At 43.1% G+C, this 21,334-nt stretch overlaps 1 protein-coding gene across 2 annotated transcripts; it reads right to left on the bottom strand.

The window, feature by feature from the left end:
* Positions 1-473: 473 nt before the first annotated feature.
* Positions 474-20,936, bottom strand: DTD1 (D-aminoacyl-tRNA deacylase 1). 2 transcript variants are annotated; one of them, XM_068675776.1, is made up of 6 exons: positions 20,481-20,854; positions 19,528-19,618; positions 17,051-17,286; positions 11,459-11,556; positions 1,967-2,143; positions 474-1,089 (listed from the first exon to the last, which is right to left on the bottom strand). In XM_068675776.1, the coding sequence occupies exons 1-5, from the start codon at positions 20,521-20,523 to the stop codon at positions 1,988-1,990; spliced, it is 624 nt and encodes a 207-aa protein (XP_068531877.1). In that variant the 5' UTR covers positions 20,524-20,854; the 3' UTR covers positions 474-1,089; positions 1,967-1,987. The 2 variants fall into 2 exon arrangements, with proteins under 2 accessions (XP_068531877.1, XP_068531879.1); XM_068675778.1 differs by lacking the exon at positions 474-1,089 and adding an exon at positions 8,344-8,451 and having other exon boundaries at positions 2,004-2,143; positions 20,481-20,936.
* Positions 20,937-21,334: the final 398 nt, after the last annotated feature.

Here is a 21,334-nt window from a genome sequence, read left to right as displayed (position 1 = left end):
CCATGGCAGTGGCTAGTGAAGACCATAGAACCAAGGCAGACCGGGAGAATACACTTCATAAAAGGTACTGCAACCTCTGAAAGTCAAAGATGCAACTGTTTGCACTCTTCCATCTCCCCTGCCTCAGCCTGCCTGAATCTCCCGTGGCTTTAACAACCAGAGGAGAGCAGTTCTGCAGCCTGCTGCTTCCTGACTCCTTCCCAAACCTGTCTGACATAAATGTCAACACGATGCAGTATGAGGAGCAGTTGCTGATGCACGTTGATGACCACCATAAAGTATCTAAAGGAATTACCGTGTTGGAAAGGGTAGATATTTCAGGGCAGAAACCCGACTTCTAAGTTTCCAAAGGAGAGGCAGATGAGTTACACTGGGAGGTGTTTCTTGGCTGTCACTTTTGCTCTGTGTCACCCTCATTGTCACGCACGTGGCTATGGATGTGGCTATGCAACAAACACCAACAGGCACTCAGCTAGCATCATTTGTTTAATAAAGTCTTTTCTGGTTTTAAAAAAGTTTACAAGACAGATGTGTTTCACATGATAAACAACTAGTGGCTGATCTTTCCTTTTAATAACTTAACCCATGCAGAAAGACTAGACTGCCTAACTTGGTGTTACAGAGCAGCTGGACAATATACCAAAATACACACAGACCTACAGGCTGCCATGGAAACAGGTAGCACATGACATCAGAGAATGAGAATCAAAGTACAAGCTTGCTTGGATAACTTTCAGAATTCAAGTGTAAGTTTAAGGAAAAACCCTGATTTATTTTTGAAATGGAATTTATGTACTGACAGTGAATGTTCTGCTACAATCTGCCTACAGTCATCCTTTATTCAGCAGTCATGTGAAAACACATACACAAAAATGTTACAAGTCCTTTTTACTACTGATACTACACATTAACAACTGAATCTGATAGCATTGCTTTGGTTGTTTCGATACAGAATGATATAGGTTTCTATTGTCTTGGTTCTGTTTTTCCATTTTCCATTCCTATCCAAAGTCCTCAAAGAGTGGTGCTGAGGTGAATGTCTGTAAGGTCTCTCCTCAAGAATCCAGTGTAGCTTTTATATGAGAAACTCTGGAAGGCAAACAAACAGAAACATTACTGTAGGTAGAGTAGAAAAGTACAGGGTTCCTTCAACTCACATGGACAGAAGTATCTTGACTTCCTGTCACGGCATGAAATTTAATGCTAGGTTGCAACATTTTAGAAATGTTCAGCAACCTAGATTTTCAAATGCTGTTAGAAAGGTCAGGCTGATTAAAGCACTCATAAAGCATGCAAACTCCTGCCCTCTAAAATGCTCTTGTATCAACACAGAACCCAGAAACTGTGGGGGAAAGCTTGTGTTCCTGTAGCATGGCAGTAAGGCCAACAGTTGTTGAAATACTGTATGTTCTCATTTTAGTTTCTAAGACAACATCCTCCTTCCCAATGTGCCTACTCATCACCAATATTAAAACAAGAGGATACACTGAGGGGAGGGGAGGGGAACTGTAGCTTCCAGTTCTAGTCTGTCTCCAATTTCCAGAATCTTTTCCACTTCCATTGCTAGGGATGATTTTGAAACAGGCAAAGAAACATGACCGTGTATCTCTCAGCACTGAAGAGCACAAAGCAGGATTCTCAGTTAAGTCACTGCTGTGCTCTAAGACCAACATTTTGGAACTTCAGTCTCAGCCTGAAAACAGTCGTGGCTGGGCCAGATTCAAGACACACACCTCCAGCCAAACACACAGCTAGGGAGAGGTTTTCACCCACTTCTACATTCTGGCATTCTGCTCTGCCAGCTGCAGATCATAAAGGTTACCCACCAGCAAGATTACCAGAATTTCACCATTCAACACATCTAATGTAACTCTCTGTAGACTCCAGGTACTGCTTCAGTGAAGTGCCCAGGGTTAGAGACTGCCAAGCAGGAGGACACAACTTTACAGCAGTGTAAAAGCCATACCTGAGGCCTGCTTTGGAGGAGCTAAGGCTCTCTTTCCGAAGACACATCTCCTTCTGCTCCACTGCTTGCGCTGGGGTCGTCCTTGTTACGGGGGGCATTTCTTTCTCTACTTGATTCAGAGGGTACCTTGGTTCTGGTCTTCTCTTTTCTTTGCTGTTGCTTTTCAAGTTTTGTCAGCTATTTACAAAGCAAGGAAAGTGAGAAAACACTTTATGGAATAAAGTCATTTCAGAAGACAGTATTTCTAAAAAATTGTAAATGTGAGCATTTGTAGCACACCAGTAACTCAGATTCATAATAGCTATACATACATCATTGAGAAACAAAAGAAAAAAAAGGCTTAGATTTTCAGGTATTTGGAAGAGGACAGTGAATTATACACTAGCGTGACCATGACCCCTAGTGTAAATGAGAAGTGCGCATATTCAAAGGACTATCCTCTGCTTTTCCTCTGAGTTCCTTTCCTGCTTGCTCAATGCACTCTGTCAATGTAGACACAAATAAAACACAAGGACCAGAAGGGGTGGCTGGATTCCACCAACCTCCTGTTCTGCTTTGGGTCTTAAGTAGCAGTGTCACAGTCTGCAGGTTTCTAACAAGTTCAGGCATCCATTCATACAATACATTTATTTCTACTAGGAAAAAAAAAAAAAGAGAGAGAGAAAAGAGATGAACTTTAGCATCGCATAGGACATAGAATAACCATTTCAAATCAGCTTGGACAAAGCCTTCAGCTAACACCACCTTGCCACCTCTCCACAGAGATATTATCAATGCTTCTAGAAAAGACAAACTAAGCTGCACTTAGCTGTCACTGTTACATCTCTTTCCCATTTTTCAGAAGCAGGTTGCAGTAAGTTTTGGGGATGCTACAAACTGATAGTTACTTAAATCACTATGGACACTGCGTGCAGTCCATCAGCTTGGTCAATTTCTGTAATTTTTTGATTTTCTCAAGTGCTTCCATGATGATTCCCCAAGGATAAAGCATGCTACTCATAAGTTGTGATTTCATGGCCAACAGATCTTTTCTGAGGTGAAATCTTCATACAATTGAGTAAGTGAGATTAAGTGTGTTGATTATGAATTAGACAGGCTTGTGGAAGATGCATGTGAAGATGTAAATCTGCAAGCCACTATGAGCTTTGAGGGCAGAATGCAGAGTCTGGGGAGGATGCACAGCATCCCCTTGTACCTCATGGCACATACACACCATCCTTACATACCTGCACACATGGGCTACTCAGCTGAAACAGAGTACAATGCATCTATTCAGCATGATCCAGTCCTTGGCACATGCAGATATGTAACAAGCACCCAGGGCACAATATAGGCAATATTCTAACTCACGTGTCTGATAAATGCACATTACTATTCTGCCAACAAGCCTACATAAACAGCACGTGAATGTTAAAAGTGACTGAGAAAGTGAGTGCATCTGCAAGAAGAGAAACAAATGTTTGAGAGCCCTTACTATCAAAGGTGCTAAGCACTGATTAACAGTACTTGCATGATGTCTATGCAGTTGGTTTTTATTTATACAAATGGCACTGGGCTCATTCTGCTGCTAAAACCAGGTTTTTGGAGACCTTCAGAGAACAAAAATGTATTGAAGTGGGAAGGCACGGTATATTAGCTGCAGGCTGCAGAAAGCACAGTTCCTAGGTTGCAAAATATTTATTTGTACACCTTTAAATACCGACATCATTTATCATTGATGTGTGTACATCATTCCTCCCTGGCCTTCAACCTAACAGTTGGTAACTACAAAGTACGCGCAATGCAAAGCCAAACCAGGCAAACTTTTTGCAACAAACCTGTAACCTAAACAGCTGCTGCAGCTGGTACCCCTTTCTTTTGCTGTAGCATCTTGGCTTTTAGTGGTGACCCTTTTGCAGCAATAATGGTGCAGAAAAAGTGTCTGGGTAGCACATAGTTCTGTAACATAACTCCATGAAACAGGAAATCCACTCCTCTCTAACTAGCGTTCTCCTTCTCATTACTTGAAAGAAAAAAAAAAAAAGCCTAAATCACATAGACACAATAGTTTAAATTGAATTACCTTTTCCTTTGAGGAGCTAACCCAATAAAGCCAACCCCAGATTTCCCAAACATGGGAAATAGTGGTGTGTTCACACTGTGAACCTTGCATTATGGAATACAGGATCCACGTAAAGAAGATATATTTGTTCATATATAATTTACACGGAGGCAGAAATGGCTCGATATATACTAGCATGCCATATTAGCATTTCAAACGTGCTTATACTGGCCAGTTTCCAAGGTGGTCTTGAGGGCAAGTAGCATGCTAAGACTTCTGAAGTATACATAGTTATATATCTTGGGCTTATAAATTTATTTATGTACATTTAGTCTTAAGTACAAAGGGATCAAATTCTCTTTTGAAATCTCTGTAGTATTCATATTCTAGAGTAAAAAGTAAGCAACAATTTCTAAAGTTATGACATAAATTTATCACGAAGGATCTCATAAATTACCACTGGTTCTGTCGTTAATTAGTTTGAGAATGGTGTAGTGGAGAAGCACTGATGGCAAACAGAATAACCAGAGAAAAATCCAGATCCATCTTCACACCTAGCTCTGTAGCATGCCCAAGACTGTAAGCATGACAACCTAACTAAACCTCTTCCTCACATCTTTAATAGATGAAGAAGAAACAACACCAGGAATAACCCTGAATTTATAGAACAATGCCCATGTTGGCATGATCTGACAGCAGTACTCACCCAGCTCAAAGAAAAATGACAAGTTCATTTATATGAGGGAAGAGGATAATTTTAATCCATGTTTTATTATAAACAAAAATTAAAAATTTATTGTAAATTATAATAAATTAAAGTTTGTAAATGAACTGTTTCATCCATCTAAAACTCAAGTAACACTGAAATAAATAAAGATTTGTGTGTACCTATGGCCATACACACTCACATACACGCTCTGCAGTCTGTGCATGTACCGTGACCAGTCTATAAACCAAAGTTCGGGCACAGAGATGAAATATGTATTTCTCTGTACTCACAAAATAGACTGATTTTCATTATGCAGGCAATAAAAGAATTACATATCTCTTAAGTTTTTCATGTCCTTGCTTATAAAGCGCTTGGTTGATTGAAAAGGACATTACAGAAGCATGCTCTGCCACAAAAGACCTGCCTGCAAGCTGAAAAAAAAATCATGATGGCTCATTTTTTAGTATTACAGCAAGTAACTCTTCAGATACACAATTCCAGCTCAATGAAACGTATCATTAATGCTTTTCATGTAAGTACAGAGTGTGTTGACAGTTATCATCTCATCTTTAGACCTATCATGAGCTGTTTGTGTCTACTGCACCACGATGCTTGCTGGCTAGCTGCGGAGATGGTGCACCTGCATGGGAAGCACCTAACTCTACATCTAAAATCCTAAATTAAGGCTGAGACCCCTTGGAAGGCTCCTCAGCATTCAAAGCGTGGCCCTCTTACAGCAGACGCAGCGCTGTCATGCAGCAAAAGCACTGTGTGTGCTGATGGTGCAAAGCTGAGTGGTCAGCAGAGTGAGAAGGCTGAGGAGGAGGCAGACAGCTGGAGCCAAGCACACCACAGCCAAACCCTGCTGGCCCCACCAGCACACAAAGAAGGGAAGGAGGCCAGTAACGCAGAAGAATGGAAGCTTAAAATGGCAAGGACCAGCAAGAGGAAGAGACATCCCCCAGGCCTGAGGTGCCCTGGCAGAACTGCTCCACTGCTCTGCGTGCTGAGGATGAAGGACAGGTCACACCAGAGGAGATGGTGGGGCAGACTAAACCAGCCCGATCTGCTCCCTGAGTAACTACCAGTGTGACGGGTGATAGTAGTGGGTGACCCTCTTCTGAAAGGTACGGGGAGAAGCCTGCTCTTCTGGGGTCGGATGGGGTCTGTCTGTCTGAGGAGAGAAAAAGCATCTTTAGTTACAGGCAAAGAGGGCTTTAAACTACAGCTGCTGGGCACAGGGAACGCTGGTCAGCATCAGCAGTGGCTGCCCGGAGAGAAGAAAAGGAGCTGAGGTCAGTGAGAGCACATTAAGAGCAGTAGTCAGCTTCTGTAGGGCCCAATTTAAAGGCCTCTTCACAAACAAGAAAGGGGAGATGGAATTTTAGCCCTGTCTCAGAGCTATGATGCCACAGGCCTCAGTGAGGTGTGTGAGGTGAGCTGAGATGGGTGGCTACAGGCATTGAGGAGAGACAGGCAGGGAAGAAGAGGAGAGTGGTTAGTGGGAGTCCCCACTAAACCATATCTTAGGGATATGGTTTAGTGGGGACTGTTAGTGTTAGGTTAGAGGTTGGACTCGATGATCTTGAGGTCTCTTCCAACCTAGAAATTCTGTGATTCTGTGAGAAGAGGTAGGCCTCTACGTGAGGAAGGGTCTTGATGGCGTGGAGCTTAGTTATGGTGATGGAAGGGTTGAGCACCTTTCGGTAAGGGAAATAATGTGGTAGGAGCACGTTATAGACAACCTCATCAGGATGAAGAAGCAGACAAAATATTCTATAATAATTTAATTCTACAGTAATTTAATGATAAATTATTGAAAGTCGCTTGGTGAGCACTGCTGCCAGCTCCTTCAGTTGCGTCAGGGAAGGTTTAGATGGGATATCGGGAAGAATTTCTTCAGGGAAAATGGGCAGGCACTGGAACAGGCTGCACAGGGAGGTAGTGGAGTCACCACCACCCCTGGGGATATTTAAGAGACACGTGGATGTGGCACTTAGGGACATGGTTTAGCGCTGGAGTGGGTAGGGTTAGGTTGATGGTTGGACTTTATGATCAAAATGGTCTCTGCTAACCTAAGCAATTCTGTGATACTGTGTGTAGTGCGGTTATGTCTGCACAAGCACTGAAACGTTCACATTTATAACACAAGACCAGACGTCCTCTGCGTTGAGCTACAACATGTTAACATACCACAGACAAAAATATGGGCACAGGATTAGAATCAGGACCCCTCAAGCCCTTTAGACAGCCTTACGTACAGACCAAACAGGAGTAACAAAGCCTGAAAAATCACACAAAATAATTTCAGATGTAAACCTGCAAATGCTGATCATTTTATCTAAAGCCACAGTACCCCGGCATGGCTCCATGTTACGACTTTGGCAAGAATCACAACCCACAAACAGATCAGTTGTTCAGAAACTACTAGCAGTCAATCAAAATCTGTGCTTCGCCTCCCTGGGGAATCAGTATCTGGTCTGAGCCTGCTGCTGAATTTCCTAAGCATGGAAGAAGTCAGAAAGATCTTGAAATATCTCAAGTGTCCAAGACCATCTTCCTCGTGACAATACACAAAAATACAAGTCTTCAGTCCACAGAAACTAACTTTTCTTATCTGCCGTTGCAATACAGATATTCGACACTGCTGGGACACTGCTGATAAACAAGACATTTTGAACCTGTGGACACTGCTTCCTTCCCAACAGATTGTCTGAAATACCGAGTAACAGTTTTGGAAAAAGGTCAGAATTTACATTTGGTTTGACAGTTTCTTTGGCACATCCTAGCTTGATGCAATTTAATAGTACATCACAGGCATGAAAAAAAAAAATGAAAATGAAGTAATTATAGTGGAAAGCTAGGCTGCTCTTTGAAACGTTTCACTATTCAGAAATGTCTGCCATTCCATCAGCTGTAATACTATGATACATTACTTTTGAAACCAATTTGCTGTAGGATGAACATGCAAACTAGCACAAGAAGTCCCCTACTTGAAAAAACTAATAATTCTCTGGGTTGTTTGTTTTGCTCAAGTTAATTTCCCACATCCTAAATCTCCTCTCTGTCAGTCTTCCTTGAACAAACAAATACATCCAGCGTTCCTGATTTTCTGTGATCAGTGTGTACACAGAGATTGATTTCTGCTCTCCAGACAGCTTTTCCTTTATTTAACCATCAATAACACCAGGAAAAAGTGAATGACACCATTGGCGGAATTGTTCTGTCAGCAGTCTGCCAGAAAATCAGTGGCAGTACTCATGTTTCTGGAACCACAAGATGATTTGCAGATGTATGTTTTAGATTTCAGTACTTGTGTCCAAGCTGCTACAATTTCAAACCTCAAAGTAAAAAATGAAGAGGAGAAGAGGGGAGGGATTACAACAACTTTAAGGATAGGCTACATTTCCAAGAGACAAATCCTTCAAACTATCATAGGGTCACTACAAATAAAGCAGTTTAGTACTAATATCACTAAGTGACGATAGCACAGAGATAAAATGATTATTAGAGCTTTACTGCAAAAATAAAGCCACTGAAAGGCTGTGGCACAAGGACTGTCTCACAGCCTGCTAAGAAGGCAGCACATCATCTAACTTCTTCATTTTCCTTTCCACATATCTGTACCTTAGTCTTATGATCAAAGCATTATCAGCTTTTTTTCCTTAAGAAGAGGACAGGATCCTTTAGGCCAATGAGCAGCTCACGCACGGAATTGCATACTTCATTTTGTTCCTAAAAGAAACGTAAGCAGCATACAATCAAGTTACAGTATCTGTAACTTCAGCTTGAGGCAAGAGAAGTGGTACCTGCCATTCATCAGTTAGCCTGGTCTAACTGTCCTCCCAGGGGCTTGGAAAAATTCCTTAGCAGAGCAGTTTATCCCTGTGTGGGGATATCTCCACTTGTTCTCCTCCCCATTCTTTATCACCAGTGATACTGTTAACAAGCTGAGCTCTTTTTGGTTCATTTTTCTCACCAAAACTTCTGGTATAAGAAAATGAACTCTTAGGTTTCGGGTTTGTTTAATAAGTAAGCTCAGCATAACTGGAAGAAGGCAAGTATCAGAGAGGCAACACAACATCTAGGAAAAACATCAGCTAAAAGAGTTGAGGAGAGGACTGTACTTTACTTCTCATATGGTGCATATGTCAACATGGGTAGGAAATAAAACTAGATTAAAAAGAAAAATCAGGGAAAATCTATTCTTCCTGCAGATGGAGGCCATCACCATACAGCCATTTACCATAGATTAGGATCACAAAATATTTGACACCAGCTGCATAAGTACAATGGTACTGATCACACAATACTAAAACAATCTCCATCCTTCCCCAAAACAAAAACACAAGCTGAAGCAATACCCTCTTGGGGGAACCAAAAAACCTTCACACTTGTGGTTTGTTTTTCTCCACTTGTGTCCACATCACTTCCCCTAACACTTCTTCCCACTTTTTTTCCATCTGGCTGCTTCTACTAGCTACAAAATCCTTTGAAACAAGATAAATTACATCTTTAGCTTTCCCCAACATAGGATATAAATATACAAAGCACTCTGGGCATTGCTAACCTAAACTCAGCAATGATCACAACAAACTTAACTGAGACAGCACAGACATCTTTTGTCTTGGTGCCTACCTCTGCAATTATCCAAATGGATGCATGCAAATCCAAAAAGTTATAACCCAAAAATTGCTTCATAGGTTAAGGCTGGAAACTGCAGTGCCTGTGATTTGTTACTAGATCATTAAAAAAAATCCTTTTGTTTCCTGCATCGTAACCGCAAGAAATACCCAATCTACCCTCGCTGCAAGACTTTTCAGAAACACTTGATCTACCCTCAGAGATGATGTAGGAAATGTAGAACAGTTCAAATGGGAGATCAAGGCATACCATTGCTCTGCCATCCACATTTCGACAAGTTATATTTTCCCAGCAAATCAGCAGCAGCTCCATTCCTCCACAGGGGAATGTGAGTGCTTACATCTGCTAGCCCTTAATCCAAAGACAGAGCTGCTGCTGCTCCTAATTATGTATGGCCTGGGCTGTGAACTCTGTGCTACAGCTGTGAGAGTACAGACAGGCAGAGAACAGGTTTGTGTAGCTCTTTTAGGGTCTAAAACATCACAAAAGGATGCAGAGCAGAATTTGAAGATAAAAAAAAAAAAACTCCAAAACAATATACCCTAGCTATTTAAGGCAACAAAAATAGACAGCTGCATGCTGTTTACAGCTTGTTAGCTTGTACAATTTTAATTCCAATGCTTTCTCTTCTCAAATGCTTTAGCCATACATGCCACATCAGTAGGATTGGTCCACCTGCTGCTAATCACGTATGGTCTCATCACCAGTCTGAAGAATTGAATGATTTTACTGCAACTGATCCTTTGCTCAGCATTGCAGTACAGATCGCTGATAGAGACCTTCTGTCATTTAAACAGAAAGACTAAACTGAATCTCAAAAGTTCAGATTAAAAGTAGGAAAATGTGGAATAATCCCAGAGCAGAATCAGATGGGTTTTCCTATCTTGGTACATTTATCTTGGTACAGGCAGCATTCCTCTCTTCATACACACAAATAAACAACAGCAAACAGGATGAAAAACATCTGTGACCATGGGAAACAAGATAATTGGGATGGATTTAAACTGCAGAAGTGTTACAAAGACTTAGCCTAAGATTCAAGCTGTAAAGCCCTGGAAAAGATTACCCCATTAAGCACTGGCATCTCCATCCCTGGAGGTTTTTCAGAATCCAATAGCCAACCCTCTGACAGAAATGCACTTGCTCTGGCTGGCCTGGCTGTTGTGCAGGGTGACAGAACTGCTTAACCTCCAGCTAACAACAGCACCCACATACTAGCAAAACTTCTTCCTTGCCCAAACACTGAAGGAGTTGGAGAAGGTGACCTACACAAGTCCCTTCCAACCTCAACCGCTCTGTAATTCTGTAATTAGGGGAACTGTTTATGAGAAGCTAAATAGTCAGAAATACCAAAATACCAATTAAGCTGTTACGTTAGCACTAGGATAAATTTGATTCTGTTCCATCTGATGTTTTCCACTCAATGCCTACTTTCATCTTTAAGATAGCTCAAGGTAAAGTATTTGTCAGTATAGCACTGCTTTCATCAGTTACTGTTATGAATACCTTTAATTAAGAAAATTAATAGGTTTGAGATATGCAAAGGGAGTTTATCTACAAGATATTACTTCAGCTTTTAGCTAGCCTGTTTGTGCAACATGACGCTCAAAGACACGGTGAGCAAGCAAAGGAAGTGCTTTAAATCACCATATTATTGTTCTTGTGTACCCTCTCCTGGTGCCTGTGAGTTGGTTTGTTTTTGTTGTTTAATTTCTTGATGTAGACTTTTTTTTTCAGTTGACAACCTCTTTCAATAGTAAGCATTCATAATTTTAAGGAGAAACTACTGTATAAGAGACAATGCTTTAGACTGTCCCATGTTCTTTTCCCATTAGTCTCCAAATGCCTTAAGTATGGTGGGTTTTTTGAGCTATGAAGAATTCCCAGGAGATGCATAATTCCCTGTATTTTCCAACCTCTGTTAGAACACAAGAGGGAAAAACAGAACAGTGTGCATGAACCCGCCAACTCTGAAGAAAGAGCTCTGCTGCCACAGAGTGCCTTACATGCCAGTATTCCCAAGTACACATAAAGGCAGATGTATGAATTCACAGAGGAGGCACAGCCCCGTACATCTGCCCTTTCCAGACTCTTTTACCTGTTTAGGGTCGACAGCGGCAGCCGGGGACTCCAGCTCTATTGTTACAGGACCGTCGTTCTGGATGTGTACCTGCATGTAGGCACCAAACTTGCCATCTGAAAAGGGAAGAGACAGAAGGGCTGAAAGGGTAACACGTACCAAAATCTTTCCCTAATGTGCTACTTAAATAAGTGATAAGTAAATAAAGGACAGCCAAGTAAAGAACTGCAGAAAGTTACTAAGAAAAAAGTCTACATGCGCTCAGCTTTGTGCTCTGATATTCAGAGACAACAAACACACAGCAAAGTACAGAGATGTCCACAAAACAGAACAAGTCCACAGATAATCACACTTCAGGTGAGGCAGGACACTTCTCATAGGCAGGAGACAAAATTGTAAAGGATGTAACAGTTAAGTCTAGGGATCCAGCCCAGCTAATAAGCTGAAGTTTTGAAGAAATCTTAAATATGGGCAAAGGGTTTAATAAAATAAAAAAAAAAGCCCATTCTGAAGCACTACTTTGGGACATCAGTTTGCAGGGCAATCCAAATCTGATACAGTAATTTCTATGCTTCTGTCTCCAACCTAGGCCATTCTTCGTAGGAGTTTGGTGAATAGCTTTTGAAAGATTATTTTTTTTAAAAAGAATACTTTTTAAATAGCTCTCTGTAACCATATCCTCCCTCTCCTGTACTTTACTCATGAAAAAGGACAGCCATTCACACTTCCCATGCACGCTTGGACCTAAAACAAGCAAACAAAACCCTCCCCAGCACCTTTCTTCAAGGCTGAGAAAGTGGTAGAGAAGCCATCACGTTTACCTGTACCCTCACAGCACTCCCAGGTCACAGCACTTTCTACCTTAATTGTCTCTGCCTCAGAACTGCATTCGAGGGACATCTTTGTAACAGCTCTCTCCCATTCTCCTCATACTTAAACTTCCAGTCTTTTGACCCAAGGAGAATTCACCTCAGGTCAAGGTGAAGCACTGCTCAGAGAGTTTAAGATTAAGAGCTAATGGAAACAGTACTTAAAAGCAGAAAATGCTGCCCTCCTCTGTGGCTTCTCTCTCTTCCAGATATTCCTCTCAGCGCCTTGAAAACACCACAGTATGAAAGGCAGAGCAGGCTTCAGTCGTGGCAATCTCATTCTCTTAAGCAATTTAAAAAGCCATCCAAATGGGAATTTCTTCATGTACTCCAAAATTATTGCACTTATTCCAAAATGTCTTGTGGGCCGCCACTCGCCTCCATCTTCAAACTACTGATTGCAAACTATATATTACAAAGTTGATCTTGTTCCTAGAAGCAGCTGCCACCCCTCCTTACCAAAAACTGATGTGTCCTGTAGTTTCAGGAACTACAGACCCTGTGCTGTGTGTGCTTTCCTTGTAGGATGCTTCTGGGCTTTTGTGCTGGCAGCTTCTTTATACAACAAAACTAAAGGGTTCTAGCGGTGCACCAGTTAGCATGGCTCTTTTCAAAAAGTGGCCTCACTGTAATACCGTTCTTATTCTCTGCAGCTTGGGGGTCTGGTCTTGCCTGAAAGAACAAGAGAAAGCTAAAAACTAAATTCACTTCTTCCATCAATACCCAATTCTTCATTAGAAAGAGATGCTTCTACAGCAGTATCTCCCCCAGTGCTGGCTGCTGGCGTCAAAAACTTGTTCCTGCCTTCCTTCTCTTGTCTTAATGTCAGCAGTAGTTTCAGTATCAGGCACTTCACACAGGCTTTCTGAGAGGGCATTTATCATTTTTATGTTTTGGTTTCCTGAAAGTTGAGACACAAGCCTGACTCCTAAAACAGCCAACATGTGTGTTATTGCTCCATTTTGCATTCACCTCAGAGCACACCTCTGTGGTACTTGGGCAGAAGGGCTGCGAAGGAGCTGATTGTTCTGCCCTTTAATGCAATTTCTGATACTCTGACGGAGACAAATCCCTCTTCTGCACAGGACTGCAAGGAAACTGAGGATTTGGTCTCTTCCATCTCTGTGTCCCAAGGCAAAATGAAGCCTCTCTGGACTGATTTCATATTTCAGTTAGAAAGAAAGGAGCTGAAAGAATCCACCCTCCTACCATGTCACTTGTTACCCTGGTAACTTTGGGTAAATTTATCCCACACATGGTCCTGTAATGACCATGGGAAACACTAGCAACTTACCCACGAATACTATTTCTTTTCCTGCTTTTTCTACCACAACGCTCTTCAAAGTAGTAAGCAATTTTAAGACTTCTTAACTGATCGAGTCAGCTCCTTGCAGCCTCCTCTGCAATAAAATAGGATCCTATAAGTGACAAGTTTATTCTGCTGGCCACCCATCTCTTCAAATTCCTTTGCCCTTAGACTCTGGCACACGCCTTCTTCAGAGGCAAAGAGGATTTTTATCATCTGAGCTGCGAAAGACAAGACAAACCTACGATGTAAAGACTTGAAAATGAAATATAATACACTTTCAGAATATTTTTGGACGTATCTCCAGCCTCATGACCTAGAAATTTCACACTGATTTTATTCAGAAGTTACTTCTAAGCTTGTCTATTTGGAAAGTTATTCCTAATTAACCCCATGTGAGTAACCTTGCTCCAGATAAGCGCACTTTATTCCAAAGTGACAACGCTCACAAAGGGAATTGATCCGCCAGAATAATTCTGCTTTCATCCTGCACCAGACCTTAATCTGAACTAAACTCCTTGTTGTGGAAAAGTCCTCCCACATTGCCTCAGATCTTGCTATTAAGGCAGGGAGATGTTTCACGATCTTTGCCACGCTAATCCTCACTGTCTCAGAAGATTAATCCACGTTCAGGACAGAGAGGGAAGGCCTGACCCACCAGAAGAAGCCTTGTGTAGGCCTAGTTTTCGGATACTAGCTTGTGCAGAGTCCTCAGACTTGCATTCACCAGCTCTGTTCCTCACGGTGAATTGAGGTATTTAGGAATTAATTAAGAATTAATTCCACAACAAGAAGTGCCGAATCAAGAGTAGCACTGATTTCTGATGCACCCTTCTCTCCTTTCAAGATACCGTTTGTCAAATGTTCCCCTGCTCGGGGTGTGAGAGGATGGTTTGCACTTCTCTTTGGGGACCACTGGTCACTCTTAGCTCTCAGTTGGCAAGTTCCAGATAAACCACAGGCCAGATGGAGGAGTCGCCTGCCCCAGCATGTGTAGTACCTGAACTTCTGACAGCCAGATGAGACTAAGGAAACAACAGCAGGAGTAGAAAACACAAGGCTCTTAAGCAATACGGCAATACATTCATGAGCCTTTAACTCAGGTACACAAATACCCTTTTAAATAATGAATTGATTCTTCTAAAAGGCATTAAGCGTATTTGCAAGATCAAAGGGAAAGCCACCTGCACCAACCCAGAGAATCAAACTCTAATCTCCTGGTGACTACAACTGCACGTGTGTGGAGGGGAAATATCTGAGGTCACATTTTGAAGACAGCAGGCAGAGCCTCACGCTGATAAACTAAGCCTATTTTAATAGCCCATCAGCTCATTGATCAGCGCTCCTTCCCAGGGCATCCCCATTACCCTTTGTAACCTAGTGGCACGCAGGACAGACCCCAGGCTCTGTTTTTGTTATGTTTTTGGTTTTGTTACAGCTTTTTCAGCGCAGAATTCAGTACGTTTGCATGTCGCACTGAATCATAGCCCAGGCATCACAACTGCAAAAATCTCTATTTACTCCCGAGCAGTCCTGCTTGCACGTGGCCAGCCAGCATGCAAAGGCTCCATCTTTTAACCCACCTCAGCTCAGGGGAATTGTAAACTCTGCTGGTGCAACCGCATGGCTTAGCCTGCTATCCCAGAAACTGCCAGGCTACAGAAAGCTTGCACCCACAAATCGATAAAGAAATGAATAGCAGACAAACAAAAAACACTGGCAAAGCAATTGGCACAACAGAAACTTCAATTGTAAGAGACTAACAGGCTTGAATGCAGCCCAGTGCAGGCTGGAACAAAACAGAAATAAAGCAAAATGATAAATTAACAGGTGGTTCCAGTGCTGAAAGCAGTTTCAAATGCATGTGTTATCTGACACAGTAGCACAGGCAGCCACTCTGGCATTTCCAAATCTATGTTTTCAGCATGAAAAAAAAGAACAGAAGCAAAGGCTGGCTTTGAAGAAAACATTGGCAATCAAGTGCCAAGATATGGGCACTCAACAGCAGTGGCTATTCATTTCAGGAGTACAACTTATTCACTGAAAAGAGAAGGTTAAAATGTTGCTGTCAGAATGCACAAAATGCTTGAGAAACAGAGCATTTTCCAAATCCCAAGGATAAAGATGTTGATATGTAAAGATGTTGATATGATCAATCTTTATGGACCTTGTTTAAGTGAAAGAAGCAAGCCCATACCTGCTTTTACTTTACCCAGACAAAGGGGCCCAACTTAATCAAATCTTACCAGAGCAAATTTTATTCCCATTGGCTTCCCAGGAAGTTCTGTTATCAGTTTCAGAGGCACAGGAATGGGTCCTAACTTAATCACAATTCAACAAAAGATAAAAATTAGAAAAGCACACACTCTGAATTTGTTAGACCAGACGTTTTTTGTTACGGACCAAAAGGAATGCACGGAAGGGGTGTAAGAAGTGCACTCCTTATCACCAGCAAAGGGTGACTGGAAGAATATATCAAGCTATTGGAAAGTTGACATACGACAAGCATTTTATGCACATGTTTCACTGCACCTCCTTGGAAAACACTTCATAGTAACGGTACCTTATCCTTCATCTACAGTCAACACTGAGGTTAACCTCTAAACCTTCCCCTAGTTTTCTGCCTTTTCTCCCCTTTTCCCTCATAAGGAAAGTAAGGCTGACCATATCATGATCTCAATTTTTCCGCTTCAGTCTAATAATAACCTCCATTTAAAAAAAAAAAGTCCTTCTACACTCATCTTCTGGACAACCATATCAAAAACTCAAGTCTAAATCTGCAAATGGATGGAAAGCAAACAGAAAAGATTAAAGGTGGATAAAGCACAAATGCAAAGGGAAGCCAGGTATTTTCTGGTAAAGAGAAAACTGTTGCATAAACGGCATATAGATGAGGAAAGAGAGTCTACATCAAACGCTGTTTTCAAGCAGCACATTACACCTCCCACTGTCTTCATTATCACTTACCAGAACGCAAAAATAAAGTGACAGATTGAGATGCACTGCCCATCACACGCCAGCAATGCCTTCCAGCCTGGCCAACCCCCTACCCCTCAGAAGAAATGTTTGCCCTGGGTGAGCCTGGCACCAGGACATCCAGCCTTTGAGCAACCCCAGAGCTCATTCTCATGGCTGCAGCCTCCCTGGGTTATGTGGTCAGTCACTGCTCACGCTGTACATCTGACAACAACACAGGAGCATCTAAACATCAAACTGTTCCAGAGGAACACCAAGAAATGGCTTGGCTAGAGGAAAGCTGGACTGATCACCCCATCACGCTGCTTGTAAATGCACTGTAAAACTGCTCATCTACCACTGCATAAAGACAGCTCCTTCGCAACACATACACTCAGAGAATAAGGTAACAAGCACAGAAGAACATACAAATGAGGTCTACTGGTCGCATCAAGGACCTTACCAACCTTTCACCCTTACCTTTAATAAGCTCTGGTTTGTAGGCTTTTCTTAGCTGCTCTAGGAAGTTGTTATAAAAACTCTCCGCCTGCTCTGTGGGCATTGCCATGTGGTAGTCGGGTTTATTTCCTTTCAGGATGCACTGGAGAGTAAACTGGCTCACACACAACACTTCGTACTGTTTATCCATCACACTTTTGGACCAGTGTTTCCCACTTTCATCTTCAAACACTCGCAAGTTTAAGATCTTTCGAACCCTAGAAGGAGAAAAAGATTTACAAAATTTCTAAATTGTCCCATGCAGCATCAACGAGTACAAGTAATACGTACCACACAGGAAGAGGTAAAAGGGATGGCAGATGCACGTTCATTCTGCCTCCACATAACAGATCCCTTTGTCCTTTCCTTCCTAAACCACAGAAATGTCCTCACATTAGGTAGAGCCATAACAAAGAAAGTCTTGCACACAGACATAATACTATCTGACCATTAATTAACATCTTCCGTCTTTTTGTAGAGAACGAGATCAGGACAGAACGACTGCACATCCATCACAGGGTGACATGAAGATGGGATAATAAGTCAGAAAGCCTGTTCTTTACTATCTGATTTTACAAGTCACAACGTTATTTAACAAGTAGAGCTTTGGCAATTTATTCCTCCTACTGCACTGGGAAATCACACTCATTATGAAATGAGATCATCCTGAACTATGGTTGTTACCAAACATGATTCACACACACTCCTCCAGCTTGGTCTCCCACTAGCATGCATCCCAAACCAGATGCCACAAGCCCTGCAAGGAAAGCACTTTTCCATCAGGACCAAAAGAAAAGCTGAGAACAGTGCAGAAATAGAGGGGGCAGCAAAGTGGTGACCGGGATTTGTGACTTAAATTTGCATTAGGGCTGATGTTTGGATGTGGGGGCCAGAAAAGACTGGTTTGAATACTCAAAGAGGACAAGGACAAGGGGACTTTCACAAATGAATCCTAAAAAGCAGCAGGCAGATGTACAACCCCATCAATGGTTGGCCTTCGATTACAAGAGTGCACGCATGCTACTCTCCAGTCTTTAGTTTCTTCTCTTAGCTTCTCCACACCTGCAGCATCTGCCAAGTAAAGCACATCAAGTGCAAAGTATTTCAATCGCAGCTATCAGCCAGACATTTTACCTGCACAAGAGGTGAGGCAGGTAGCATGAAGTAAAGGTGAAACTTTATTATGGGCTAGCTTCAGGCTTTGCCACCACTAAGGCACGGTCACAGAAAAATATCCCTGCCAATTTGTGTATGTCAAAGGCAAACAGAAACAGCTTCTGAATGAAGCACAGTTAGAAGCTTTGCAAGGCCTGGCACATAGGTTTAAATTATCATCACAGCTGTGTTTTAATGAAAAAAGGTATTTGCTGTTTCATCTACAGGATTACAAAAGTTTCCTTTAATAGCACTTGAAGAGCCTGGTTAAGCTGATTTCTTGTTATTTGTTCTTTTCAGATGCCGGCTTCCTGCCTTTTCTGCGTCAGCCATCCAAACATCCTGGCGTTGCGAGCACGGTCGTTGGTGATCACCCACTTGCAATATTCAAAAGCATCTGTCATTCACCAAGGCAGGAATGAGAAAAAACAATATATTAAATGCCACACACCGAAGAGACAAACAGAAAGACAAGACACTGGAGCATGTCTTGATTAAAGTGTCTTCAGCTTTTCTGCCATCTTCCATGAATTTCCTAAGACCTTCCGACCTTCAGTTTGCACCCTCACATTGTACTTTCTCTTCCACATCTGCTAAGCATTGTTCTCACCCTCACTTACATTCTCCTCACTGTCTTCCCTCTTCTTGAATTAACTGTTTCTTCTTTGTCTTTATAGGAACTGAGATCAGCCCCAGAATAATAAAAAACCTGAAGGAGACAGAAGAATCGCCTGGAGAACTCTCTCTTGTGTTTGGTGGCTGAATTGCAATATTTTGCAGCCATGGAAGGGATGGCAGAGCCAGGCCTCCAGGCTGCCAAAATTGATTCATCTTTACAGAAAAATAACTGATGGGATTTTCCAGTCTTTTGGAATAGGAGAATTTGTCATGCACAAACTAAAAGTCTGAGGTTTCTGATATATACCATACTTGAAGCATGGAGTCCTCTAGGGTAAAACTCTTAAAAGTAAAAAGGTCGGACATTCAAATAAGGGAGATAAGAAGAAAAAGAAAAAAAAAAAAAAAAGAAAACATTGATTCTTCCTCTTCTTTACAAAAAAAAAAAAACAAAACACATAGACAGGAGTTGAAAAACTTACTTTCTCAATGGGACATAAAAAGAAAACACCAACTAAAAAAAAAACTGCGTTCCAGGTAAAATCTCAAGAGGAACTAACACTGGCAAAGCCGTGTTTCCCAACAGGAGTGCCTCATTTCCTTGACTAGCAGCATAGGCACTACTGATTCAGAGTCACAAATTTACAAATAAAAGAGTGCAAGGCAAAAGGAAATACATGACTTACATGTGCTCCAGTTCTCTTTGTGTATCTTCCAACGAAATACCCAGCAGCACACAGAGGCCTCGTCCTATTGAACTTATTTGCTCACCACCCACTAGGGAAGAGGAAAAACAAAGATTAAATGCATTGTCTCATTTTGTGGCACAGGTAAGTATTAATTTCAGCTGTACAACCACCACAGAAAACATCATTCTGAACCCTTTTTATCAGTCTTACTTTTACTAAAGAGTAAGGCACTGGGACGGGTTGCCCAGGGAAGTGGTGGCATCACCGTCCCTGGGGGTGTTCAAGGAAAGGCTGGACGTGGTGCTTGGGGACATGGTTTAGTGGGTGACATTGGTGGTAGGGGGATGGTTGGACCAGGTCTTTTCCAACCTTAATGATTTGGTGATATGTACGGATAATTCTTCACTGTGAGGGTGGTGAGGCACTGGCACAGGTTGCCCAGAGAAATTGTGGATGCCCCATCCCTGGAGGTGTTCAAGGCTGGGCTGGATAGGGTTTGAGCAACCTGACGTGGTGGGTGGCATCGCCGTGTGTGGCAGGGGGCTTGGAACATGCTGATCTTTGAGGTCCCTTCCAGCAAGATATCACAGAAGTCCTCCAAATGCAGGGTCTCAGCAGTGAGGCACCCACTCACCACACTCACTTCACCATTTAGGAGCACCGCACACAGCCCACAACCGGCTCAGCAGCGCTACCGAGAGGCACCAGGACTCCCCCCAAACACAAAAATCCCCCCCCAGGTGAGTTATATCCGCGAATTCACCCCATTTCCCCACGGCTCCCCACACAGCCCGAAGGCTGAGCGAGGTGTGGAAGGGGAGACACGGAGGGGGGGGGAGAGAGAGGAGGAGGAGGCGGGGGCGGGCGGAGCGTGGCGGGGGCGGGCGGAGCGCCTCCTCCTCTGCCCCCCGCTCCGTGTCCCGCTGCCGGTCCCGGTGTCGCCCACTGACCTGTGACACTGGCCTGTGCCACCCGCTGGACGATGGCCTTCATGGTGGCGCAGCGGAGGCCCGGATCGGGGAGGCTGCGGCGGCGGCGGCGGAGCTGGGCAGGGGAGGCCCGGGGGGGGGCTGGCAGCGTCCCCTGGCGGGGCGGAGGTGCTGCGGCAGCCCTGGAGGGGCGCCGAGGGTGGTGCCGAGAGGGAAGACCCCTAAGGGAAGCCCCCAAACCCTGGGTTTTAGGGTTTTAGGCGAGGAACCTGCTGGGAGGTACCAGCAGCCTTCTGTAGGAACTCCCTCTGTAGGAATACGGTGTCCGTAGGTGCCCAGGAAACTTCTTCTTGAAGGCTTCTTGAGGAGGTGGTAGGCGTAGGAACAGGGGAGCCAGTAGTTAAAGTGTGTCTGTAAGTTGGGGGCAATGTGGTATAAAAGCCCCTGTGGAATTTGGGGTGGGGCAGCAATGTGTATAAAAGCCCCCTACAAGGTGAGGGGGAGGGACTGGGAAGCAGCTTTCTATACACCAAGGTGGCATCTGCAGTCTGTGGGGAGGCTGTGTAAAGACGAGCAGCAAGCGGGCATCCTCCTATAAAAGGCCAAAGGGAAAGGGGCAAGCCCCTGTAGAAACAGGAAGGTGTCTGCAAGGGCAGGGGCAGTCCCTACAGAAAGGAAGGTCTGCATATGCAGGGAATGCGGTCAGCTTCCTTCAGATGGGAGGCAGCATACAGGAGAAGTCCCTGAAGAAAGTAGGCTATGTCCACAAGGATATGGGGGAAACCTTATAGAAACAAAAGTTACAGTCACAGCAGTGGGAGGCAGCATGTGTAAGGATTAGGGATACCCCTATATGAACAAGAGCATGGCAGGGG

The sequence above is a fragment of the Anas acuta genome, chromosome 3, assembly GCF_963932015.1.
Source record: "Anas acuta chromosome 3, bAnaAcu1.1, whole genome shotgun sequence".
Taxonomy (NCBI): domain Eukaryota; kingdom Metazoa; phylum Chordata; class Aves; order Anseriformes; family Anatidae; genus Anas; species Anas acuta.
Note: the sequence above shows the minus strand (reverse complement) of the source record. Positions and strands in the feature narration are given on the sequence as shown.

Coding starts and splice junctions, on each gene's coding strand:
- DTD1 (XM_068675776.1), bottom strand. CDS start 20,523: ATGAAGGCCATCGTCCAGCGGGTGGCACAGGCCAGTGTCACAG. Junction 19,619..20,480: donor GGCACAGGCCAGTGTCACAG/GTCAGTGGGCGA, acceptor CCTCTTCCCTAG/TGGGTGGTGAGCAAATAAGT. Junction 2,144..11,458: donor CCGCTGTCGACCCTAAACAG/GTAAAAGAGTCT, acceptor CTTTGTAAATAG/CTGACAAAACTTGAAAAGCA.